General features: G+C 41.7%; 2 protein-coding genes across 2 annotated transcripts in view; one reads left to right on the forward strand and one right to left on the reverse strand.

The window, feature by feature from the left end:
• Window positions 1-1,287: 1,287 nt before the first annotated feature.
• On the forward strand, window positions 1,288-4,981 carry LOC145391015 (uncharacterized). Its single transcript, XM_080265748.1, has 8 exons — window positions 1,288-1,372; window positions 1,702-1,826; window positions 2,469-2,585; window positions 2,933-3,168; window positions 3,423-3,551; window positions 3,823-3,981; window positions 4,205-4,295; window positions 4,631-4,981. The coding sequence occupies exons 1-8, from the start codon at window positions 1,288-1,290 to the stop codon at window positions 4,979-4,981; spliced, it is 1,293 nt and encodes a 430-aa protein (XP_080121874.1).
• Window positions 4,982-22,324: 17,343 nt separating this feature from the next.
• The window catches only part of LOC145391016 (glycine receptor subunit alpha-2-like), a 58,514-nt gene continuing 53,985 nt past the window's right edge, over window positions 22,325-26,853 (reverse strand). Inside the window, exons 6-11 of the mRNA XM_080265749.1 lie at window positions 26,555-26,637; window positions 25,414-25,572; window positions 24,561-24,759; window positions 23,769-23,873; window positions 22,939-22,972; window positions 22,325-22,579 (exon numbers count right to left, since the gene is read on the reverse strand). Of these exons, the coding sequence (XP_080121875.1) occupies window positions 22,325-22,579; window positions 22,939-22,972; window positions 23,769-23,873; window positions 24,561-24,759; window positions 25,414-25,572; window positions 26,555-26,637 (835 nt within the window). The remainder of the gene's footprint in view (window positions 22,580-22,938; window positions 22,973-23,768; window positions 23,874-24,560; window positions 24,760-25,413; window positions 25,573-26,554; window positions 26,638-26,853) is intronic.

The following is a 26,853-nucleotide window of genomic DNA, read 5'->3' on the forward strand; positions in this document are numbered from 1 at the left end:
CCTATAATAATGAATGAATGTGAGTGAGGTGGAGGAGGGGAGGGAGGGGGAGGCCAAGGATGAGATGGAGTGATGGAGTGGAGAGGTATATGAGAGAGAGGGGTGTGAGCTGGAAGCAGGGCAGTGAAATGGCGGGGGACAGAACAGATGAAAAAAGGCCGTCATTAAGCTGCAGAGGGAAAAGTATTCTCATTCACCTACCCCTCAGTCAGTCATGTGTAGTACTATACTCCTTTCACCTTAATTTGGCTCAGACTTTCGTAGTTTTATAGCTTATTTTACATGGCCCATTGACACAAGGAGACAGTGCTACAGCTTCACATAATTTGCACAGAACATTTTTATGACTAACATCTTATTCAAATGGTAATTAATTGTTATATATCAGTTTTTAAAACTGACAGATGATAATTTTAATACAAGTTAGAGAAAAAGCGTAAAGGCAAGCAACGAGTTTTCACTTGTCTTGCACGTCCAGTACTACAGAGGTCAGAGGAAGAGGCGGATGGTTCAGTGATGTAACCCATCCACGGTACCACAGTCAAGGGCGATTACACCTCAAAGGATATATTGTAATCCTGGTATATATTGTAATCCTGGTATCTATTATATATATATATATATATATATATATATATTTATTTATTTATTTATTTATTTATTTATTTATTTATTTATATATATATATACCTAGGCTACTTCCCCCAAGGAAAGGGAGGTAGCCGAGACAGGACGACACACTCCCCATTTACTCATCCATTCAAACACATTCATTCGCATCTTAGCCCCAAAGGGGAGAACGGACAGATCCTCACCGCACCACACCGCACAAGGGTCAACTGCGCAATGCAAAATATATATATATATATATATATATATATATATATATATATATATATATATATATATATATATATATATATATATATATATATATATATATATATATATATATATATATATATATATATTTTACCTGCTTTGTACTTACTTTTAAAATCTAACTTCTGCTCCCCCTCCTCCCCCCCCCCTTTTTTTGTTTTGTTTACCCGTTGTCTGTTCTTCTTTGTACTGTGCCAGCCCTTATCCTCTTATTCTACACCTCTCTTTTACTTGTCTCATTCCTCTCACACCAATCAGTCGTGGGCGCCCTAGTGTAGTAACGTGTGGTAGTGGTGGATGTGTGTGGTGCTGGTGAACGCTTGTGACGAAGGTGGCGGTGGTGGTTGTAACAGGGAAGTGTGGCAGTGGTGGTGACGTGGTGGTGGCGTTGATGGGGTTGCCAGAATGATGTCAGCTTTAGCTGAGAAACTGCGGTTTGTCCTAGGAGTCACCTGCATCCTGGTTCACGCCCGCCTGCCTCGTACTTCGGGTAAGTTGATGTATTTTATTCCTTACTAAATACCACATCATAAAGATCTCCAGTTCTGACTCTGAAACCCTTGTCTCGATGTACACTTAACCCTTGTGTGTGGGGGTGGGTGAGTGGATGTGTGTGGGGGGGGTGGATGTGTGTGTGTGTGTGTGTGTGTGTGTGTGTGTGTGTGTGTGTGTGTTTTCTATCTTCTGAATTTTGATGTCCCAGTATTTTAGTCTAGTGTTAGCCGGAATAAAATACACAAAAATAAAAAAAAGTAATTCGCAGTTAAAGGTTAGTAATTAGTATGTTTTTAAACCAATTATCTTTTTTTTCTTTTTCAGAGATGGCCAACTCTGTTTGTGAAACGCATGCAGCCTTAAAGAGTCTGCTGTCAGCTGAACCGTGTGACCGCTCTTCTGTGTTCTTGGTTACTGATGATGCATTCAGAGCTGCTACCCTCCTTAAGGTAAACCAACCCATAGTAAGGTCATTTTCAACATCATCATCACCAAAAGTCACCATTATCACCGTGTTTTCTAAAGCCAGACATCTTTCAGGCTAGGGATACGTCTCGTAATATAGGGATATATAAATACAGTGAATTATATATTTGTTTCTACAGTTATAGGTTCTGATTACCCTCTGCCCCTACCTTGGCTAGAGGTAACTCAAGACGAAGATCTGTTGTCTAATACAAAAGTGACAAGTCGAAGCTTTGTTAGACTATATGAGCATCACTGTCATCATCAACTGCGACTCTTGTAAAATGTCCAAGCTTCGACCTACCATTTTAATACTTGAACGTTTGTCCTCAACTGACAAAGATCTCTAAGCTCTTTTTACTCTAATGAGGGCCAAATGTAGCCAGTTTGGAGGATATGTTTAACTGGTAACCATGGAGATTCATTTCTACCTTGTCACTAATGTTCATGTAACTACGACATAGCAGTTTAAGTCGTGAGAGTGACCTCATTCTATCAGGTCACAACGAACCAATTGCAGACAACAGATCTTCGGTGTGAAGTCCTTTCCAGTTTTCCACCATCTACGGATAGGCTTATGGTGTGTACAGAATATACGACTGGCGACTATATTTACCTATTTTCAGCAACTTGATGAGCGACGCGCACTTCAGGGTGTAAGTGTGTTCCACGTGGACATGAAGGACACAGTCCTCAACCTTACATACTCGCATCTCTCACAGGCAGTCGGTGAGGCTCGACGTGTGAGTATTAGCATGGAGGGAAATTTAGTTGATTGATATAATAATGCAGAATCGAGTGAAAGATAATGCTACTTGATTATTACAGTACATCTTGATTCCTTAGATTATGTATGCAGTCTTTCATTTACATGCACAGCCATTCTTAGGGGGCATTTGCACATGCACGTATCACCTATACCCATGGATGTTGGGGATGGCTCCTTTTCTAATAGACGTGATGTTTCTCAACTTTACGAACCAGTTTCCCTCCAGGACCCGTAAGACTAGGCCTGACCATGTATAGTAGAGTTGCCCACTCTTCATGCATGTGCAGGTCGGCCACTGCAGTTTATTTATGTTTCTTCCAGCTTCGTGAAGAGTCGTGGTACGTGACGGTAGTGGTTGTTAGCGACGACCCAGCCTTCCTTTCTGCCTTCGCTGAGTCCTCCTTCAAGAGTTACCTCCTGCTGGTGCAGACAACGAGGCTGCTCGCCTTCACCAGCCTCCCTCTCCATCGCCTACACACCCTCCACCACTTTCACAAGACTCTATCACGCACCAACGCTCTACTCGCGGTTGTCGACGGTGCTTCACCATCCTTAAAGTAAGGGTATCTCATATTTAGACTAGAGTCCCCATTCTTGTTAGCTTAGGAGACTTTATGGCACCTCATTATAAGTACTGTAATAAGTGTTTGTGTCAGGTGTGACGTACGAAATGAGGTAGTGTGAGGTGTGGCAGTGTGGAGTATAGCAATTCAGGGTGCAATAATAATTATTGCTAAGAAAGCTTGAACTGATCCCTATAGATATTACAAAAGTTACTCTTCTCATTCCTTAAATATCCCACCACTCGCAGCGTCACCGTGTACTCGATGCTGCCCTTCACCCAGCCAGGAGACAAGCCTGCGTTGGTGGCCACGTGGTGTGCTGCTCGCGGTCTGGTTCTTACTTCACCTCCTCACCTCTACCCTCAGAAATTTTTGAGGTACGTACTCAGGGAGACAAAATTTCCTCTAATGTTTCATCTCCTCTACTTGTTACTTCTTTCTGCTGGCTAATATTCCTAACTTGAGAGGTGCTGGGTATGTTCTCTGCTCATATATGTTTTTCTTCTGATATGATGCATCAGGGAGGAAAGTTGTCATTGACTGTACAAACAACAAATAAAGAATGGAGGCTTAAATTAATACCTATCGACTGCACGAAGTTCACTATAGCAGACAAGTAATATAAGTGTTCCAATCTCTCCCTCTAAGGTTCCCCCACCGGCCCAACATCGTGGTGACATCTGAACAGTTCCCAACGGTAGAGGCAGTGATGGTGGATGACCCTAAGGCACCTGGGGGCAAGCGACTTACCTTCACTGGGCCAATGGAGAATGCTATGCGCTTCATATCCAGGCAAATGAACTTCACGTAAGAAATTCTACACTTTTTTACTGCATAAGGAGATATAATGAGATAAATGAATTCTCCTTTTATGTACTGTATAATGTGTATATATACAAGAAATGCACTCATATTACATAACTACTAAAAAATTATGATCTGAAAAATAATAATGGATATTTACTCATAACCAGAGTTGGAGGTACAGTACACTTCACTTTATCTAATCCACAACTCTCTGCTCTGCCAGGTACAGCTATGTAAGACCCAGCGATCGTTCCTGGGGCAGCAGACAGCCTGATGGGACCTACGATGGAATGATAGGTCAGCTTCTAAGAGAGGTCAGTAGTGAAACGGTTTGGGTCACTTGTCCTTTGCAATGTTTGCCGAATGTGCACTTGTTTCAGAGTCACTCTTCTTCAGAATCGTTTCCTCTTAAAAAGCAATAATCATTGACGTCTACAAGACCAAAGAATGATATAGGAAACTATAACAATAATAGCTTAAATCATCGTGGTCTTCACACACACACACACACACACACACACACACACACACACACACACACATACCAAAACTTCAAGTAGACCATATTTCGTCATCCACTTCGAGCCCGGCGGAATTAATCTCATGTTATAAGCTCTCATACCTGCCAAACTTTCCCCTCCCCCCACAGGAGGTAGAAATAGCCGTAGGTCCATTCGGCCTTAACCATGAACGGTATGTGCTGACGGACTACTCCCCCTACATCACACAAGTTGAATACAAGATTTTCGCTGCCCGAGGTCGCCCTGAGGTGAACCCGTGGGGCTTCCTGCTGCCTCTGTCACCTCTGGTATGGGTGGCTGTGCTGACGGCGCTGCTGGCGGTGCTGGCTGTCATGCTACTCCTGCCTTTCTGCCTTCCTGACCAAACGCAAGATCCAGCTAGGCGAGAGACCAACACTTTCAACTGTGTCAGGGTCCTCCTGCAGGAAGGTAAAAGTAATGTAACTATCTATAAGGATGTGATGAGAAATATTTGCTAAAGGTAGTATGCAGAGATTGTTAATGTGATAGCAGAATGGCATGATGACTGGTAGATCTAGAATTTAGGGGAGAGAGGAAGCAGTGTTATGTTTGGCAATCAATCTGTTGCCAGGAAAGTCATCCATTTTTTTTTCTTTAGTTCAGAATTATAATTCCTACGTAAAGGATGAAATGGATGAAAACACAGAACAAATGAGTTTCTTCTGCCACAAACAAACGTGGCACTAAAACCAATTTCATTTATCCCAAACAGATGTAACACGAACGACTGGTTGGTGGTGGTGGGAGCGTGTGATGCTGGGGGTGTGGATGCTGATGATATTGGTGCTGACACAGAGCTACGTCGGCAACCTCATGTCCCTCCTGGCAGTCAGATACATAGACCAACCCTACCAGAGCCTTGAGGACGTCCTCGGTGATCCTAACGTTAAGATCATCCTTGTGGGAGGGACCCTGAATATTCCCTATTATCGAGTGAGTCTGATGGATAAAAAATACCTCAGCATCATCATCGTCATCACCATTATCGTCATTATAGCCTTATTTCCACCAAAATCATGGTGTGAACACATTTAATTACTCACTATGTTCCTAACACGTCACTAATACTTCCCTAGTACTTTTCTAACTTTCCTAACACTTTCCTAGGATTGTACTCTCCACAAAAAAGTATCTTGTCCCTGGTTTTTGATGGATATGAGAATGAACGAAACCCCCAGACACTAAATGATCTATTAAAGTGGTTCCTCCTACCATATAACATCTGCATTGAGCAGTTTTATAGACGTATGCACGCAATTAGATATGACAAGTAAACAGACAGACGGACAAACAAATAGACACACAGACAGATAGATATTATACAAAGGCCTGACATTTTCAGACGGTGAAGTCGGGCATCTTTCGTGAACTGGGGGACCTATTAGACACTGACAGGGTGGTATTCAACAGATTCGCAGACCTGCCTATCAGTATGTCCACGCTGGTCAGGTCGCAACACCACATTATCTTCGACGTGGACAATGTTTTACGAAGCATGATGGCCGCGGATTTCTCACGCAGAGGTATGGTGTATTTCTACTTATCCTGGCAAAATTTAACCGCGCCACAAGTTTGATTAGCGAGCTGTGATTGGGTAAACACCTGGTATTATTTACAGTGACTGATAATATTGCTGCTTATCTCATTTTTTAAAGTCTAATGTTTCGTGTTTGTGGAAACTGAGGGTTCTCCGTGGTGTGTGTGTGTGTGTGTGTGTGTGTGTGTGTGTGTGTGTGTGTGTGTGTGTGTGTGTGTGTGTGTGTGTGTGTGTGTGTGTGTGAGTGTGTGTGTGTATGACTACTGATATTACTCTTTCTCTCATGTGTAATCTAATGTTTCCCAAACGTGGTGTGTGTGTGTGTGTGTGTGTGTGTGTGTGTGTGTGTGTGTGTGTGTGTGCGTGCGTGCGTGTGCGCTGGCGAGTGTGTATGTGTGTGTGGTGCCAGGTGCCTATTCGTACAAATTATCTCCTCTCAGGTGTGTGCGATTTTTACCTGTCCAGAAGCTCTTACCTTATCTACGCCATGGGGATGTTGTCGCAGAAGAACAGCCTCCTCACTCCAGGCATTGCAAAAGGGTGAGTATACAGATCGTAACACCTGTTCCTTAACGATTTATTTTCTGCATTTCATTTCAAAGTCAGGATTCCGGTGGTTGAATGGCGAGTGAATGAGAGTGTGGACCATTTAGGTGGTCACTCTGTTGATTTGTTCTCTCTCTGTCATATTCTTTCTCTATGGACCTTACCTCACCCCATCCTTGCACAGGAATAGAAATCTCTCTCTCTCTCTCTCTCTCTCTCTCTCTCTCTCTCTCTCTCTCTCTCTCTCTCTCTCTCTCTCTCTCTCTCTCTCTCTCTCTCTCTCTCTCTCTCTCTCTCTCTCTCTCTCTCTCTCTCTCTCTCCCTACCTATCTACCTACCTACCTACCTATCTACCCACCTATCTATCTATCTCTCTACCTGCCTACCTATCTACCTGTCTATCTATCTATCGGTCTACCTGTCCACCTGTCTATCTACCCATCTGTCTATCTCCCTTCAGCGTGGCATGGTTGGTGGAGTCAGGGCTGTTCCACAAATGGCTGTGGTTCTGGAGGTCCAACAGTTCTTCCTGCCTTAACCCACCTTGAACCATCACTGTTAACTCCGTCCTCTCCCTCACCAATTTATGGGTAAGTCATTTATGGGTCACTAATCTATCAGTAATTTATGGGTAATTAATTTATGGGTCACTATTTTATCCGTAACTAATTTTTTGGGTGTCTGTTTTATTAGCACTTTCAGCCTGAGGACGTCTTTATATGTTTATTCTTGCTGATCATCATGCGATTTTGTTTGCCATAAAAGCAGACATGAATTGAAAAGGTTAATGAAGTGTGTGTGTGTGTGTGTGTGTGTGTGTGTGTGTGTGTGTGTGTGTGTGTGTGTGTGTGTGTGTGTGTGTGTGTGTGTGTGTGTGTGTGTGTGTGTGTGTGTACTGTATATCACCCAGGTACATGAGTCACCTAGGTATATTTATAGGTAAACATTTTGTGGGATACTGTAGTATGGGTAACTCCTGAGTCAACCTGTTCAGACACATCATTTTTAAGTCTGTGCTCTTGGTTAATGACATGGATAGGAAATTTACGAGGCACGAATTTGGGGTAACCAGGTTGTTAAGTGCAAATCTGGGATAACTAATTTACGATAGGCTTGGTTTTTTGGTTAGTATGGCAAGTCATCTGCAGGAACCATAATAACAGGAAATTATTGTTTACGTCTTACCATCATCCCTTCTGTATTTCAGGGAATGTTTGCCGTCCTTGGGTTTGGCTTCGTCATCGGGATCCTGGTTCTCCTGCTTGAGTATATCATTGGTAGTATCAGCCAGCATGAATGTACAAAGTGAGAGTCTGAAAATTTTAGCTACGCCCAGTGCTGTGTGAGGTAGAACTAATCTTCACGGGCTCGCACTCTCTTGTCAGCTCCCTTACGAGTTTAAATCAGCTTAATCACTTATGTCACTTCTGTCTACTGTGCAAATATTCATGAGATGTGAAAGGTATACCAGAGCATATGAAGGATGAAGAGGAGTTAGTTCCTTAAAGACGAATATACAAACTGAGTTTCCGATGTACAGATCATCCTTTGTTAACTATCTAATAAAGTCTTGGAAATAATCACTCAAAAGTTCATTAGCCTTAACTAATAATAGTTATCTTTAGCCAAAAAATGCAAGTGAACCACTACATGACGGAGAAAAACATAGGCAAATGATGAGGATGCCGATGATGATTAATAATGATGCTGGTCCATATTATGTGATCATCAGTGTTCATATTGTGTACTTATGTAAAAAGATAAATAGTTTGTAAATAAAATATATATTGCCGTACATTGGGAAGCTTCATTTACCTGTACATGCAGCAAAATTCAGCAGAGAATAAAGAATCGGAGTTGTTAAGAGCATGATGGGGGAAGCAGCACCGAGGTGGAAGGTAATGATTAAGTAGGAACTGACTTGTCCACAAAGTTTAGTCTTCTTGGTGTTCTTCCCCACATTGCCTGTCACTCAAGGAGCCAGCCCCATGCGACTGGCAGATGCACCCCTCCCTGAAAATGCTTAGTAAGAAAAAGTATATCGTGGACTGATACTGATAATGTTTAGGTTACCCTTGCACGATACGGTATACAAAAATTATGCAGGTAGAACTGAAGTGAAAAGGATGAGTGTGTTCAAGATTATCAGTATAATCATGTACATGATCATGATGGGACAACAGTGTTATGTTCATCGAACACACACACACACACACACACACACACACACACACACACACACACAATTCAAATTTATCCGCTTCACTAATATGACGTGTTTTATTTTTGTCGCCACCAGACGACTTTACTGATCTCAGGAACGACCTATCATAGTAGTAGTAGTAGTAATAGTAGTAGTAGTAGTAGTAGTAGCAGCAGTAGTAGCATTAGTTGCAGTAGTAACCTTGGGTTTATATCGATGTGAACCCGGTGGACTGCAGGCTGAAGTTTCCCTTCTCCTGCAATCCACCATTCTCCTTCGGGGGATAGGAAAAGCTTTAAGAGATGTTTGTATAATCAGATAATGGACTTGCCATATTTTAACATAAATGGAGAATAATAGCTTTCAGTGTACTAAATGGCTACGAAAGAGATGCTGCGAAATCCCGCACGCCAGACCAGACCGAAATAACCGAACATGATTACCGAGCAGCTTCAAATGTTTCATCCTGGGGTTCACTGCCAGGATTCGAACCCTCTGAACCCCTGGCAGCCCTCAGTGACCATGGTAGTGTGAGAGAGGGAGGACGTCGGTACGGTGAAGGAACTGAGGTTACTTTGATCTGACTCTACGGTGCAAGTGTGAGCCTATGGTGACGATGTGAGACTATGGTGACAGTGTGACGCTACTATGAAGATGTGAAGCAACGGTGAAAGTGTGAAACTGTGGTGAACGTATGTGACTATGGCGAAGGTGTGAGACCATGGTGACGATGTGAAGCCACGGTGACGGTGTGAGGCCACGGTGAGGGAGCGAGGCTGCGCTGAAGGTATGATGCTGCGGGGACAGTGTGAGGCTGCGGTGACGGTGTGAGGTTGCGGTGACGGTGTGAGGCTGTGGCGACGGTGTGAGGCTGTGGCGACGGTGTGAGGCTACGGTGAGTTTTAGTGAGGTTCTATTGTCTTTTTTTTTAAGGTAATTTGTGAAGAGAAGAGAGAATGAGAGATTAACTAGAAAAGTGTATGTGTGGCGTGAGGTTCAGTGAATTATTTTGATTATTTTGCTGTAGGTTAAATTCGGGAGAGAACAGAGAATAAGGGGATGACTAGGAGAGTGAATTGACTCTACTTTCTTTTTATTAAAATTTGGCTTAATTGCCATCCCTCCATCATAAATGCTACGTTGTACCAATCAAGAACTCTAAAATATGATGCCAGTCATGAAGAAGTGCTTCGGAAAGAATGTAGATCAGAAATATAATCGTTTTCTGCCATAAAGCTGTTGTATATTAAAATAAGCTGCAGAAGGACAAAAATCTGGGCCAAGTTAAGATAAAAGAACTATAGGAGAGTATATGCAAATAAGGGGGAAGGTGGAAGGGGGAGGAAGAGACCGAGGATGAGATGGAGAGATAAAGTGGATATGAGTGAGGAGGCTGTGACTTGGAGAAAGGTCAGGTTGAAGGCGGACTACAGAATTACATGAGTGTTTTGTTTGTGGCCAGCCTTTCCCGGATTAAGGAGTTGTAGATAGGTAGATAGATAGATATATGGACAAAAATATGTAGATATATAGACAGAAATATGAAAATAGATAAATAGACAGATAGATTGATAGAGAAATGTATAGATAGACAGAAATATATAGATAGATACGAGTAGATAGATAGACAGTTTTTTGTTATGGAGATCTGATTATATTTCTTTTTTTCTTGTGTTTTGAATTTATTAAGTTTATATTTTATCCCCTAATTACGGGGCGTCATTATCTATATAGTTCCCATTGATTAATTGCGACATCTAAATAACGCTACAGATATATATTTGATGATGATGATGATGATGACTTAGGTGTTATCCTTTTTCTAGCTCCTAATTACTCCATTTATAGTAGTGGAAATAGACTTTGGATGATGATGATGATGATGATGTTTTTTGTCGACAGATGGACTCACGGAACTGCAAAAAATCGACATCCAGCCATCCAGATCTTCTCTTCGTCACGTTCAGAGCTAAGTCAATTTTTCTCATTCGGTAATACTTGTCACTGCTATTCGCCTGGTAGCTTACGTTAGGTTTGAATTTGTCAGGTTAGGCTAGGTTGAGTTAGAAATTGTTAGGTCAGGCTAGGTTAAGTTAGATTAGGTTAGATTTAGCTAGGTTAGATCTGGTTAGGCTATGTTAGGTAAGGTTAATTTCGGTATGCTGTTAGACTGTAAGGAGAAGCTAAGGTTAAGGAAATAGACAGAAGGATTGATTAATAGATAGATAGAATAATATATAGATTAATATACATACCAACACATAGGCAGACAGGCAGATAGATAGATAAACAGATAGATAGATAGACAACAATATTTAGATTTATATACAAACCAAAACAGATAGCTAGACAGACAGATAGGCTGATTAAATGATGGGCAGATGGATAGACAGAGAGAGGTAAATAGGTAGATAGACTGACAGATAGATAGACAGGTACGAGTAAAGAGAGAGAGAGAGAGGATCAGGAAGAAAAATAAGAGAGAGGAAAAAATGAGGAAGGATAGAATGGGATGGAAGAAATCTAAGTGAAGACGATAAGAAGAGTGAAAATGAATAACTTGAAAGGAGCCTGTGAAGTTAATGGAGAGACAGAGAGACAGACAAAAGACGAAACTGAGGAGCGTCGTGGAGTTGATGTGGATGTGATAGAAAGTGTTAAAAAATACCCTGAGATGGTTTGGTCATGTGGAGAGAATGGAGATTGAGAGACTGACTAGGAGAGTGTATGTGACTGAGATTTGGAGGAGGAGAGGGGAAGGGGAAGACGGAGGATGAGGTGGAGGGGTGAAGTGTATGAATGAGGGTGGTGTGAGTCGGAGGGAGGGCAACCTAATGGCTGAAGGCAGTTAGACATGGAGGCGATTTGTCTGTGGTCACCCCCTCCTAGATTAAGGTGTCTGGATGTAGATAGACGATAGACAGAAAGACAGACAGATACCCAGATAGACAGGTAGACAGATGGATACAGATAGACTGATAGATAGATGGACAGACAGACACAGACAGACGGACAGGTAGAAAGCTTGATAGACAGATGAACAGGGTGATGCAAGGCAAGGTAACAGGTATTTACACTCCCCATTTAATCATACTGCTTTAAGCTCAACTGGCACACAGAATAAGTTACTGATATGAACACTAAATGAAGCTTAACCAGATATTTTAGTGTGAGTCAAGATAGGGAAAAAATCAAATGTTTTCCTGCAGTGAAGTCAGTCCAGATTCAGCCATTAAAGTTAGATTTCCAAACTCTTACTTTTGTGCCTTTAATTTTTAATCGATTAGAAAAATATATGTAAACTGAGAAGCAAAAAGAAAGAAATAAAGAGATAAGTAAATAAATAAATAGATGAATAAATAAATACAGGGTGATCAAATGAAGTTATCTCTAATATGGGCTATCTTTTCTATCCCCATTTTTTTCTTAAGCATGGAGTCTTCATCGGTCAGGTTGGCAGAGCTTGTGCCTACCAATTCTCCTGTCTAGGTTCAATCACACCCTTAGGAGGTCATTTAATAGGATGCACCTGTATGTCCTGTCATGTGTTCCCTCATGTTTGCATCCTGTCAAGGCTCCTTTGATGACATAGGCAGATCCTCTCACTCACAGACACAGCCAATCCCTCAGGTTCCACAAACAATCACTCATCTTATACATCAAAACCCTCCCAAACATAAGCGTGAAGTATCGGGTGAGGGTAGGTCAATTCCCCTATTAAGTGACAGAAAGTGGTGTTCCTATCCCTACGTATCAGTTGCCTTTCAGAACCAGTAAAACAAGGCTTAAACGTGTATAGTAAACCTGCCCACTTATGTCAGGCGTATGCAAGCCGGCCGCTACGATACATTTGCATTATTTCGTGATGCACCTGACCGTAACATACCCTACCCTATCTTATCCTAATCTCATCTTCCCTTTTCTAACCTACCTTACCCTACTCTATATTGCCTTTACCTGCCCCTCCCCCCCTTACCCTAGTCAGATCTAATTTAAGCCACCTAATCCTAACCTAAACCCTATCCAAACCTACCGTACCCTAGCCTACACTATCCTACCCTACCCTACCGTACCCTAGCCTAGACTATCCTACCCTACCCAACCCTACCCTGCCCTACACTACACAACACTACACTACACTACACAACACTACACTACACTACACTACGCTACGCTACACTACACTACGCTACACTACGCAACACTACACTACACTACACTACACTGCCCGCCTGACCCTACCCTACCCTTCTTAGCCTACAATACCTAAACTACTCTACCCTACCATGTCGAACTTATCCTGCAGTATCCTACCCTATCTTACCCTACCCTACCCTACCGTGTCCTACTCATTACCTACCTGATCCTACCCTACTCTAACCTACCTAACCTTCTGTATTAAACTACCCTACTCTACTTAACTTACCCTCCCTGATGCTACGCTCTTACCCTACCCTACTTAACCTACAATACCTAGCCAACCCTACCCTTCTCTGCCTAACTTGTCTTCAAACCCTACCCTACACTACACTACACTGCACTACCTACCTGACCCTATCTTACTCTTCCCCACCTGGCCTAGTATACCTAGCCTACACTACCCTGCCCTTCCCCATCCCAATCTACCCTACCCTACTTTGCCCTGCTTCGTGCCTGAGATCCTGCCAGAATAATTTCCCAAGTCACACTAGAACTCATGTAAGTGATAACATTTTTTGAATCGCCCTGTTTTAAGAGATTTTCAAAAGATTAAATTTGGAGCGATGTACTAGAATTGATGAGGCTGGACAGATTTCATCCATATATGTTTTGTATGTTGTTTTATTATTTGTGTCTGTGTATTTTTTATTCATATGTGAGTTTTACAAGGCGACGTGGAATAAGCTACACACGTGCGATCCATTTACCTGATGTTAATAATAATAATAATAAAAATAATAGTAATAATAATAATAATAATAATAATAATAATAATAATAATAATAATGATTGTAATAATAATAATAATAATAATAATAATAATAATAATAATAATGATAATGATAATGATAATAATAATAATAATTGTAATAATAATAATAATAATAATAATAATAATAATAATAATGATAATAATAATAATAATAATAATAATAATAATAATAATGGTGATAATGATATGGATATAAACACACGAGCACTGAAATACGTAATATATAAATCATCTTACCTGAATGCCATTTATAAGGCTTATTAAATTTATGTATTGCTCCATTTATTCTGAGTGACGTGAAAGGCTTCGTAACACCTCATTCTTAGCGATTTATTTTGCCTATGCCATCTTAATATTCCCTTATGTCCCTTATAGCGTTTGAATATCGTCATAGATTCTACAAGGGACATAAAAGAGGATATTAAGATGCAACAGGCAAAATAAATGGGTTAAAGAGAAGTACTACGAACTCTCCACAGACACAGAATATGACTCAGTATATAATGCAGCCTATTCCATGTAGCCTTGTATAACTGACCTGTATTCTAGCTGGCATAGGAGGCTTCGTGACACCTCTTCCTTAGCGATTTATTCTGCATAACACTCCTTAATATTGAGTTATATACTATGCACATTGCTGTAATAGTGACATAATTTGCATCAGTAATACGCAGGAAGATACTGAGCTATAATGTGCAAAGTAAGTCGCTATGGAAGATGTGTTAAGAATTCTTCAAAGCCATTTAGAATCCGACCTTGTATGTACCTTTGTCTTGTTTGTTTTGTTTTTCTGTTTTGTGTAATCGGAGCGCTCACAGCCACAGACTCGATTCACAAACAACTTACGATAATTTCCTTCTCGTAACTATGATTTTATTTCCAAGAAGAACAGATACATGGGGGAGATTCTGCGCCCTGTTTACCTTGTCCTTCCTGGAAATTAAATCTTAGGGTTCTGTGCTTAAACCTTAAATCCGGGTGACGTCCTCTTTAGTTTAATTTTGCTATTGTTCGACGATTTTATTCAGTTTTGGAAAGGCATCTAAGTGAAGGGATTAATTAAAGGCTTCTCGTATATCTATCCATCCATCATCCATTTTTTTTTTTATAGGAGGATCGTAGGGACCCAGGGCTAGGCTACTGAGTCCCAGCATTTAAGGGGAGGGTGACCAGCTTTATTCGCCCTTGAGTGACAAAATGCGAGAAATAAACCCTGACCACCCTTGAGAGTACCCCTTTACGGACCTTTCGTTTGGAGCGCCTTAACCCACTAGACCTCCAGGCGTCATTGGTTATATGGTTATCACACAACGTAGTAGATGGTTCCTTGGATTATAACAAACCATTTAGCTTGTCACTAAGTGTACAAGCACAGAAAAGTTGGGCTGCATCTAATGAGTGGATAGTGAGCTACCTCCACCTGCCTAATAAGGTTATAATCCAACCCACCAGTTAGTAAAGTTTATGCTAAGCTGAATAAAATCGTCAGGATATGGCAAGAATAAAATGAGAAGGACGATCACAGACTCAGCTGCTTAAATCGTAAATAGCGAAGTGGAATGTAAGCTGACGATTTGTTGGCGACAATTTCTGAAACACGTGACGATGAGAGAACACGTCTGACCGTTTACTGTTGCTGACTGCACTCTCTTGTATGGGATGCAGGCTAAGTGAAGCGCGTGACTAAGATGTAGCGTACCTGAGCTCTCTATATTGTTGCTAAATGCACTGTAATGTAGGATGCAGGCTAATTGAAGAACGTGATGAAGATGTGACGTGCCAAGTCTCTCTCGTTACTCGTACTAGCTGCAATCCATGACGTGGGATGCAGACTGATCTTACTTTGAACACGTGTGCTATAACCTCACAAGGATACGTAACCCCTTTAGCTCAGTTAATGGCCAAGTGTGGTCAGATCTGAAGGCATTTAACTAGTAAATAAAAAATGTATCTATCTATATATAGCCCGTTGTCATAATTCCGTAAGGGAATGGTCACAATCAAATCGCCTTCATGTTGCTCTGTCCCCTGCGATTTGGCTGCCCTTCCCCCAGCGTACCCCCTCCCCCCGTCTCTTATACAGTATACCCCTCCATTCCATCCCTCCATGTCATCCTCGGTCTCCCCCTCCCTCTCCCTCCCTCCATACCCACAAGCGTACAGTAAATATCCTTAATAAATTATAGTCTCACATTCCACTTGGCAAATTAAGGCTTAAGCATAGGCCGCTAGGTTCGTATTTTAGGCGGCACAGGAGAATGCGTAACACCTCTTCCTTAGCGATTCATTTTGCAAATTACACCTTAACATTCTTCCGTGTGCTGTCTATATTGTTTTAATTTTCATATATATTTTTTTTTACATACAAGAGGATATTTTAATGTCCATCCATCCATCATCCAGTCCCGTATTTCCCCATTTAAAAGATAGAGGCCGACGCTAGGCTTCTCAGTCCAGGATTTAATCAAGTCCAGAATGACCAGTTCCCCTTCCTTTAGCGGCATTAAGCGAAAAAAAATAAAAAATGGATACCGCAAATAAAAAACATAAGCCACCCCTTGATATGAAACCTTTAATGGTCACTAATGTATAGAATAAATCGCTTGTTACGGGTCTCCTAAATCGCTAACAATACAACCCAAAATTACGATAAGCTTGTTTGTGAATCAACGTCCATCTCGGCACCACACACTTTCGGCCTCTTGCATTACTTTAACCCCTTCAGGCCCGTGATGTATCTTTTTAGTTTATTCTTGCTGCCTCCAGACGATTTTCCTCAGCCTAGGAGGATTTGTGGTAGTGAGGGGGTTTAGAAAGGCAAAGTTTATCCCCCTTCATTCCGAAATGTCTCTCCTACGTTGAATAAAATCGTCTGGAGATACGTAGAGTAAACTGAGATATACGGCATCGGAGAGAAGGGGTTCATGGAAAGCCAGCAATTATTATTTGGTTTGAAAAATGGACGAATTATTGAACTTTTCTGACGTTCTATTTATTTATATTTGATACCTTAATAACTGAAGTGTTTTAACGTTGTTTATTTATATTTGATGCCTAAGTACAGTAATTGAAATGTTTTGACGTAAATTTTTTATGTCTAATTAATTGAAGGCCATTACTCATCAATCAAGTCTTTTAATATCTGTATCCTGTCATTTCGTAATCATGCTGTCTAAATAATCATTTATGACATAGTTACTTGGATATCCAAAGCTCTGTCTAAGTCTAAAAATTTACCAAGTCAATAAATGTTCAATAACTAGAAAACTGCTAATCCAGTCCTGTCATATTTTATATCCACAGCTAAAATTTATACCAAGTCCAAAAATTCGGTCAAAATAATAAAATCTAGCAATTTTTGTTATTTCAAAATTATTTTAAGTCCAAAAACTGACAAAAAATACTAACTGGCGTCACAGTTTATATAGTCCAAAAATTGGGTCAAAATATTACTAATTGGCAACTCGTGCCGTCTCAAAAATATTCTAAGTCCAGAAATTCGGTCAAAAAATACTAACTGGCAACTCTTGGCATCAAAAAAATATACTGAGTCCAAAAATTCGTCCAAAATAATACTAGCTGGCAACTCAAATCCAAGATGGCCGCCGTGTGTGTTGAGGCTGTGAGCGCTGCTGGTACAGTCTGGGACAAATATTTGAACTTTTTGTCCCCGACTGTACCTTTTCGAACTGGTTAGTCTATGCCTCCCCCACCCCCGTTTCCTCTCCCCCCCCTAAACCCTATATACCAGTTGGGGGCTGGGGGTGAGGGATTTTTTCGGAAGGGGTTTTATTTTTCAAACACCTTTCTCTCGTTTCAGCTGATCTCCGGACGCTCTTCGGATTACCAAAGGCTCGACGCGGAACCTGGTCTCATTAAACAAGGCAATCGACTTAGTACTAATTCTGGGGGGGGGTTTTCCGCCAATTTTTGGCAGTTTTGAATTTTTTTTCAAAAAATTTGATTTTTTTGCTATTTATATTTTTACTATTTACTATTAGTTATATTTTTCATAGTTTGCAACGAAGGTTTTTTTTTGGTGTGTGTGTGTGTTTGAATAAAGATGTTTTTGTACCTTTTCAGTTTTCTTCCAAAGCTTCTTTAGTATAAGTTCAGTACTAACCAGCCCATAATGGTGTTCTAGATACAAAGTTAAAGTCTAAACCACCTAAATAAAAACACCTAAAAAAAAAATGTTATAAAGGTAATTAAACAAGAAAAAATATTAAACATTATATATTGAATTATTTAGAATACACAAGTCATAATACATCAATAGAAAATCAGATGCAAGTAGAGTTGGTGGCAGAGGAAGAGTCCAGTCTTGACACAGGGCAGAGGTAGAATCCGGCAGGGGCAGCAGACACCAGGGAAGAGTAGCGTTCGCTGACAGGACGTGAACCTTGGCAAGGGACATCAGCACCGGCACAGTAGAGCTTGACAGGACACGAGAGTCTTCGGGTATCAGACGTGACAGGTGTAGAGTAGTGCCTTCTCAGGAGAGTCACCAGCGGCAGGACACAATCTCCACAGGGAGGGAGGGGCACAATCTTCACAGGGGGAAGCACCACCACCAGCAGGACAATCTTGACTGGGAAGGGGACACATCACCAGCGGCACTAAGCATTCTTCACACGGGGAATCAGACGTAGAAGAGTCTTTCATAGGGACGAGCAGAGTATTTACCGGGGCAGACAGCGGCCGAGTATTAGTATTGCATGGGTTGAGCAGAACTATCAGACGTGGCAGGGAAGGGTATAGTCTGGCAGATGATCATGGGCACAGCACCAGGGCACCAAAACCTGTGGAGAAATCAATTAGCTGAAAAACCCTCGACATCTTTTAACACATAGGGTGGTCCATATATTGCGCATTCCTGTTTGTGTCGCACTGGGAGACGAGTCTGCATTAATAGACTCTACAAAACAGTTTTCTGCTTCCCATACATTCCATATTTTTACTGTACATATTCTACTATCACGGTTTTAATTTCATAAGCAAAATGTTACTAGTACACCAACACAAGACAGGGGCGCATTATATAGACTACTCAAATGCTTCTATCTATCTATATCTTACCAGACGCCTCCCGTAAGGGGTGGCCACAAACAAATAGCCTTTATGTAGTCTTGTCCAATGCCGCTTCACAGCCTTGCTCCCAGCTCACACCCCCCTATCTCATACCTCTCCATCCCTCCATCTCATGTGGTAAGTGGAGGGAGGGGGGGCGCAATCATCCACCCACTCAGTAGCAGTACTCTATTTTAGTGTAGCTTTACACCGAGTGACAAGCCAAATGCTTTCCTGTAAACTAGGAAGACATTTACAATTCTGAATGGTAACTTTATAACCAACCAACACGTGTTCCCTACATGACAGCAAGTGGGTTGGCGGAGGGTTAGTGCCCCTCCAAGTAAAAAACTAAAAATACGAACAAGAAACCTCAAACGCTTAATTACCTTAAAACTCCTAGCTGTTACACAGACCCCATCATCCCTTAAAAGAATGAACCGCACGATTGGAAACTTAAGCCTACCGTCCACCTGGTTCATGTTCATATAAGCTTTTAAGTCACGGAAGTTAAACCTAAAGCTACTGAACAATAATGCTCATCTACAGTAACGGCAATGAAGTTGATGAAAGTAATTAAAACCTAATTCAAAGCAAGGAAGTACTAAATGAGACATCAGTATTACTGATAACATTTGACCAAAGTACTTCCCATATAATTGCCAAAAAAAAAAAAAAAAAAAATCCTTACTATCGGCCCCGATTTGCTCCTTTGCTGCTTATACGACTTAACGATGGCAGGAAAAAAAAAAAAAAGCCTTATTTCCTTAGCACTTAAGACTAGCACTACAGTAATTATCTGGATAACTCCGCATTAACTATCGAGACGGTAATTCCCGGCAAAGTCAGTCTGAACACAGTACAGTAATTAAGGTACCCGCCTTAACCACTTCCAGTCAGAGGGCTCATCATTACTCACAATTAAACTACTTCCTGAAATTTAAAGCCTGTAGTCCACCGGGTTCTACCATTGAACCTGGGGGACCATATCACTGAAGTCATCGGACTGAAGAGGCTAAGGCAAAAGGTAGCTAAGTATTAAGGCAACTCACCTGGTGGTCTAGCAGCTATGACGCCTCCATCAGAGTGACTGCTGTGCGTAGGGTAGATCCAAAAGAGACTATTGTAGAACGATAGAGTAACGCCAAGAAGTAGGTATGTCATCTACCCTTCAAAGTACTGGACCACTGTAGCCCTGCCTCGACCCCTGGAATAGTACAGTGTCATCAGTGGACGTCACACCTCAGGAAAACACTCGGGAAAGACGGGTACAATGAAATACAAGGACCTATGTGTAAAACGAGGAGCAATCAAAGCTGTATTAAGAAAAAAAAAAAACTCGCACGGATGCATAATGAAAACTGTAATGCTCCATCATCCAGTTAAAAAAGTCAGTTTCCCCCAGTCCCCCGAAAGGAGTAGTAGTTTACAGGCATTGGGAAGGTTGGGGGCGGGGGGGGACAGCGTTGACCTACATTCCACAGTGTTCACTTGGAGAAGCTTGGGATTGCAATTACTAATATCGGACACGAATAAACATGGCAGAATACACAAAATTACACACAACAAAAACACAAACATATCAAACCGTGATAGCTGGCAAGGAAGAGCAGGTACGACGAAGCCTCCTTAAACGAAGAGAGTGACGGGCCAAGCACTGTAATATACGTCTTGAAGAAAATTGAGCTGGGGGCGTACGCCTTCTTGAGTCATCACCTCGCACTTGAGAGGAATTTCTAAAATTCACAAGGCTTGAAACTGTCTCGAACCTTTAACTGATGGTATTGGTTGAAGGTTTCGGTGTCATGAGTGGTTTACAGTGTTCGAGAGAGTTAAACATACTATGGCTACAAGGCTTCAATATGCCACATGCATTAGAATTGTTATTATGTATCACCTGCACAAATAAAGCCTTAAATATCAAGAACTGTGTCCAAGGAGCTAATATGGATAGGTGCCAGGAGCGAATCGAATAGAATGCGAGGCTAAAAGAAAGCGAGGAAACATGGGTGACTCATTTAATTTCCATGTAAAATACACGCGTTATATTGTCACACAGATATACATAAAAAACAAACATTCTTACCTATGTGGAGTTTTAAAAGTCGATTATAAGAAGGAGGACGGCTTGGATCGGTGAGAGGGAGTAGTGAGGAGTAACAGCCTACCAGAGTACTGTTGGTACTGGAAAGGGACGCCTTCATATGGTGACACCTACTGTATAAAACTGGGTGGTGAAGCTGTCTGGCTGTACAAACGTCCCTCAACTCAATCACTGTCCCTCAAAAAAAAAAAAAAAGGGAGGGGAGGGGGGAGGTTCGTGGAGTTCTTAAGTAACCCTTTGAATCAGGGTGTCGTTCTTCCTAGTTAACTCCTGCTACCACCAGACAATTTTATTCACCTTAGGAAATACTTCTAATACTGGAGGGGTTCATTAAGGCTATATATAACCCGTCCACTTCATAAAGTCTGTCCAGTGCTGAATAAAATCATCAGGAAATGGCAAGATTTTCTCCATCAATGCCCTGTTTTTAGTTGCTTATTTTTAGTGCCCGTTATTTTCCCATCATATTGTTGCTACCTTAGCTTTTCATCCTATTTGTGCCCAGCCTGAGTATTAACCCCATTTTCCAAGCCAAAGCTATTTTGTACCCACCTTTTTTTTAGTATCCACTTTCATCTTCCCCCAGCCCCTCCTCTCTTTTTCTTTTTTTTCTTTTTTTTTTTTTTGTTTCATAATAAAACATCACTAAAACCACCCTGCCTGTTTGCTAGGATGGGCACAGCGTATCACAGATTCTGGATGCAGCTATGAAGGCAGGTGGCTGAGAGAATGTTCTGCTTACATTTTCAACCAGCCTAGGAAAATATGTGACATCACTTCCTTCCTTGTTTATGTCTACATTATTAAGAGAAAGATATCCGCTAGATAATTTCCCTGACTGACCTGATGATTTTCTTTATTGATGTGATCATTCTTTTACATACTGTACATATCTGCACAAATAAATTATTACGTTAGTTTTTCCAGTTTCCGTGAACCCCCAAAGAAGACTAGATTCCAAATATAAAGTGCACAGTATTGGGTGAAGCCATAGAAGCACGCCAGGACAATGATAGCAAGTCTGTATTCTAGGTGACACAAGATGTTTCGTAGCCTCCCTTCCCAAGTGATTTATTTTCCTTAATACATTTTAGCATTATCGTGCATGTCATTTATATCGCTTCATGACGACAGTCTCCACCAATAACATAAAGGATAGCCTACTAAAGTGCAATACAGTATCTGAAAAAAAATTATCGTAAAGTGGTCTTACGAATTCTACAGTGCCAGTACGCAGCGTACAGTATTCAGTATACAGTGTTGGAGAAGACGAAGAACGCAGCCAATTTAAGTTTACCGGCAAAAATGAAATAAAATTATTGTCATCTGAAGGGGCTGAATTATAAAGACGGAAAACGCAATACTCCCTTTAGCTTGCGTTGGGATAGGACATATATGCACTCCAATACACAATATTGCAGAAGACGAAGAGGGCGGGCAGTCCCAGCCTCCCAGCCCTCTCCACCCTGTCCTCCCACTTCTCCAGACTCCCTCCACTGTCCCCTAACCTCCCTCGCTGCCTCCTATCTTTGCCAAGGCTTATGGGACTGGTATTTGGAGATGCTTCTGACCCCAAACGTCCCATTGAGGCTGCTGTACTCTTTCTCCGCTGCACAGGGGTTATCTAAGGAAAAAGAAAGGGAGAAGATATAACAAGAAAACGAACCGTAATCATAGCAATATTGATAATAATATTAAGAATAAGAATGATAATAATAATAATAATAATAATAATCGTCGTCGTCGTCGTCGTCTCCCTCTCTGTCTGTCTCTGTCTATCTATCTATCTATCTCACTGACCTCTGCCGCAACAGATCCATTTCTTCGTCCAAGGCCTGTCTCTCGTCGTCGCAGCCTTCATCACCATCAGTCAGTGGAGGAAGAAAAGGAGGAGGAAATTTTAGAGATATGCCTATTGATACACGAGGGGTATTAAGGCAGACAGTTTGCTTAGTTCCAATCTTCCCCTTGAATACGACCCACAACAGTCAGAGTTACACCCAGGTCCCTAAATGTGCTAATACATGAACAGGGGAAACCAATACAGGAACAAATACAAGAATAAGAGGAAAAACAGATTTTGTCCACCAGTCCGACCTGGCTGAACTCCACAAAATTCTCCTCAGACAACATATTTTTGTCAACATGCCTGTTTCTTACCATTTTTTTCTTTTCAATAGACCTCTCTCTAGTGGTGCCTCAACCCCCATACTCACACAGAAACTTGCAATCAATGGTCCTTGCCTTAACTCAAATGAATTTTTCGTTTCTTTTTTTTCCAAGAAAGAACATGGGGAAGAGAATACAAAATCTCATGTCTTTTGCTCTTCCGGAAAAACAAATGTCAGTTACGACAGGAAACTGGTCTGCGTGTGTGTGATTCCACGCCATGACGTTAAGTATTCGACTCTGGACTCCAAAGTCCGTTCCCAAAGCCCATCAATCTTCCTTCATACTATACACCTCCACATTTGACCACTTCGGCCCTAATACCCACCCTCCACACTTAATGCATGCAATGGTTGTCTCATATAGGACTGGTGTATTGGTATTAACGGGGGTATTATTACATGTCGGGGGTCTTCTGGTGACCAGTACAGTCTACTTCAATGAAATTCAAATCCTTAGTCACTTAAAACATGTTTAATACAGAGTTTATATATTCCCGCTCTGGCTTCAGTGAAATGTACTTATCATAATACGAAATAAATGTTTTCATCGTGATAGAACAAAATAAACAAGGGTACCCTCTCAATTTCATTTTCTATGATACACCTCCTATTTAGAAAACGAAAAAACGAACCTAAACTTACGTAATGATCACAGCGTATTGGAATAGTGTCAGTACCACCAGCACGATACACATGACCAGCCACGCGTCCACGGCCTTCAGATAGCTCGTCTCAGGGCTTTTCTGTCTGTCGGTGTAAGTGACTGTAAATAATCATGACTGTTAAGAATGGCTGGAAAGGGAACTAAGGCTAAGATGTTATGGCTTATCCTGTGTCACACCTATGGATTACGATTATCCATAACCTAAAGCTGCATATCATAGAAATAAGTACGTGAAAGGTAGTTATGTAGTGGACAGAGCCGTACATAGATACAGCTATGAACAGTAGCTTGACTACGGAGGAGAGGGAGGGGGGGCTTGTGGAAAGATGGTGATCCCTCTCTCTCAGTCTGTTGGTATCCCCAGTGGACTCCCCATCTGCAATTATATAACCTGTATCTTTGACATAAATAGTTTAACAAATCGTGTAGTCTCAATTCCTTCTATGCTAGACGTCTTTAAATCATGCAGCACAGCTGTGAAAAGTATCTGAAACTGATTTAACACACTAAAGTACGGGGTCTTGTGCCCCCATCCCCAGAAAAAGACTTTGCCTCCCTTGTCCCCCACACCCTCACTTGTGGAAGCCTAGCTCCGCCACTGACTATGAGTAGGGAAGTGGTAAGCACACACATTAACACGAGCAAAGGACGGACGATGATATTTAGCTATTGCACTGCAACGAAGTTTCGTGTATCAGAGAGTGTCAGCGAACTTTTAATCATGACAATGCACAAAGATAACAGTGAGCACATGAAATTAAGCCTCTTACCCGACAGCACCGTACATAGACACGACGGTGAGAAGGGAGGTAATAATAAGCACAGTACGGCCAGGGATGACATCAGGAGGCCAGAAAAACGAGGCCCAAGCGACGGCCACGAAGAGGGAAGAGGGGATGTAGGCGGTGAGGACATGGAGGGAGTAGCGACGAGCCAGGACCAGACGAGCTTGCCCAATTGACGTTGGGTCTGGAAAATATAAGGGATGGATTAGTCGACAGATAGATATATAAATAGACAAATAGATAGGTAGATAAGTACAGGGTATTGCGAAATCCCTTATGCCAGCGAGGACACAGCTCAATACGTGAGGGTGTCGGTGTACAAATGAAATGAAAGCAGGAACGACTGAAGAGGGTGCAAGGGCATTAGGCGACATTAAAGGCCATTACAGCAGTTCAAGAGATTGGCAGGACTGCTCTGGAAATTACACTGTGGGGGTGTAGGTGTACACGGGGGTATAAAAGTTGGCCGATTAATCCACTACGTCTACATCACACTTACAGGGAATATCCGTCTTTTTCCTCCCTAACGAATCATATCAAAGAGAATCATCTATGGGCAGGGAGACATGCCAGGCTTCTCTAACCTTAAGAATATTAGCCAGCCGACAAAAGTGAGAGGCAGAAGTAAAATATTAGGTGAGTTGAAAAAAAAGATTGCAAGGTTAAACGATGACTGGGATGTTAGGAATTTGATGCATTATAGGGGTGCACTCGAATGAGGGTGTAGACTATGTAAGAGTGTTGTGTGATGCGTAAAGGTGTGAATGTATAACAGAAATGAAAGTAAGGGCGGCTACAAAAAAATAAAGTGGGGAAATGTAAGAAATCCTTGACTTACCAAATGTACAGTTAGCTGTCGAGGAGCACCAGTGCTTAGTAGTGATGTTACCCCACTCAAGGGTAAAGTCGTAGCCTGGAAGTTGGTCAGCCACTGCTTCATCAGCTGACACTCCAAGCGGCAGCCACTCCAGCAGCAGGTCACTCTCACCGTACTTGTCTGGGGTAGAGTGTAAACCAATATGGAAAGCACTGAGCAAACATTCCCTTAGAATAAAATATTTTGAATAATAAAATTACACTTACAGAAGCTTAAGTGACAGCGAAAACTGGAAAGGGACATCTTCTCGAGATACGACCAAATTAACAAAGGCCTCTCAGCTCCTTAAGTATCCCCCGAAAGGAGGATGGTGGACTGCAGAAGAAGGGCAACTTTAGCCTGCTAACTACCAGGCCCACGTCCAGATAACCCTGGGGCCACAACGACTGCAAAAACAGAGCTGGAGAAACTTAAAGCGGAAGCAAGAAGAGAATCTGAAGTACATCCAGTATTAAGCTGTCTGGTTGAAGTACCCATGAGGCATTATGTAACACGGTGTGGAGCGAGTGATAGTGAAAGTGAGAATAAGAGAACACATCTAGAACAACAGAACATCATAATGAGAAGTGAATATGACAGATGATGAAACTGCATACATAAGAGGGCAGGCTGATGGAACAAGTAAGGGTTTGAGTGAGGGTGAGAGGACACAGCATCATTAGGCCACAAGTAAGTGTGAATGTGAGCGGGTGAAGGAGAGTGAAAGTGAGAGTGTGAATATGAGTGACGACTAGAGGACACCGCACCATCAGTAGGACATACATGAGTGTAAGTGGAAAAGCATAAGTAAAAATGAGAACGAACGTGAGAATGAACAAGAGTGATGATCCAGCACCACGAGCAGGCAAGGGGTAAGAATGAGAGTGGTATTGTGGGTTAGAGTGAGAATGAGAGTGAAAATGACAGTGAGAGTAAGAGACCATCGAAAGTCAGTGAGAGAATACGACACCACGAGCAGACTAGAGATGAGAGTGAGAGTGGGACTGAGAATAAGAGGTGAAAATGAGAGGGTGGCTTAGACATATATTGTGAGTCATTGTGAGAAAGCATCACAACAAGAGCAAGCCAAAGGTGAAAGAGAACGTAGTGGTAGGTGACTCACAAGAGGACACTCTAATGGGACAGGTCTGGACATCGAAGGGGTACTTGGAGAAAACCATAGGACAGGCCAATCGAGTCTGCAGCCTGTGGAGTGGTGGCAGAAGGCGCACTCTTCAGTTAAGGGCGAAGTACGTTAGGGGGGGTTTGTATTTTTTTGAGATTATAGGTCGTATTCTAAGTGTGTGTGTGTGTGTGTGTGTGTGTGTGTGTGTGTGTGTGTGTGTGTGTGTGTGTGTGTGTGTGTGTGTGTGTGTGTGTGTGTGTGTGTGTGTGTGTGTGTGTGTGTGTGTGTGTGTGTGT

This window comes from Coenobita brevimanus, chromosome 16 (assembly GCF_032717465.1).
Source record: "Coenobita brevimanus isolate Jiangsu-jjx chromosome 16, ASM3271746v2, whole genome shotgun sequence".
NCBI classification, from domain to species: domain Eukaryota; kingdom Metazoa; phylum Arthropoda; class Malacostraca; order Decapoda; family Coenobitidae; genus Coenobita; species Coenobita brevimanus.

What these genes read in the sequence shown, in the direction of transcription:
- LOC145391015 (XM_080265748.1), top strand. Translation starts at nt 1,288, where the DNA reads ATGATGTCAGCTTTAGCTGAGAAACTGCGGTTTGTCCTAGGAGTCACC. An exon ending in GAGCTGCTACCCTCCTTAAG is followed by an intron (nt 1,827 to 2,468) that starts GTAAACCAACCC and finishes ACCTATTTTCAG; the next exon opens with CAACTTGATGAGCGACGCGC. An exon ending in CAGTCGGTGAGGCTCGACGT is followed by an intron (nt 2,586 to 2,932) that starts GTGAGTATTAGC and finishes TGTTTCTTCCAG; the next exon opens with CTTCGTGAAGAGTCGTGGTA.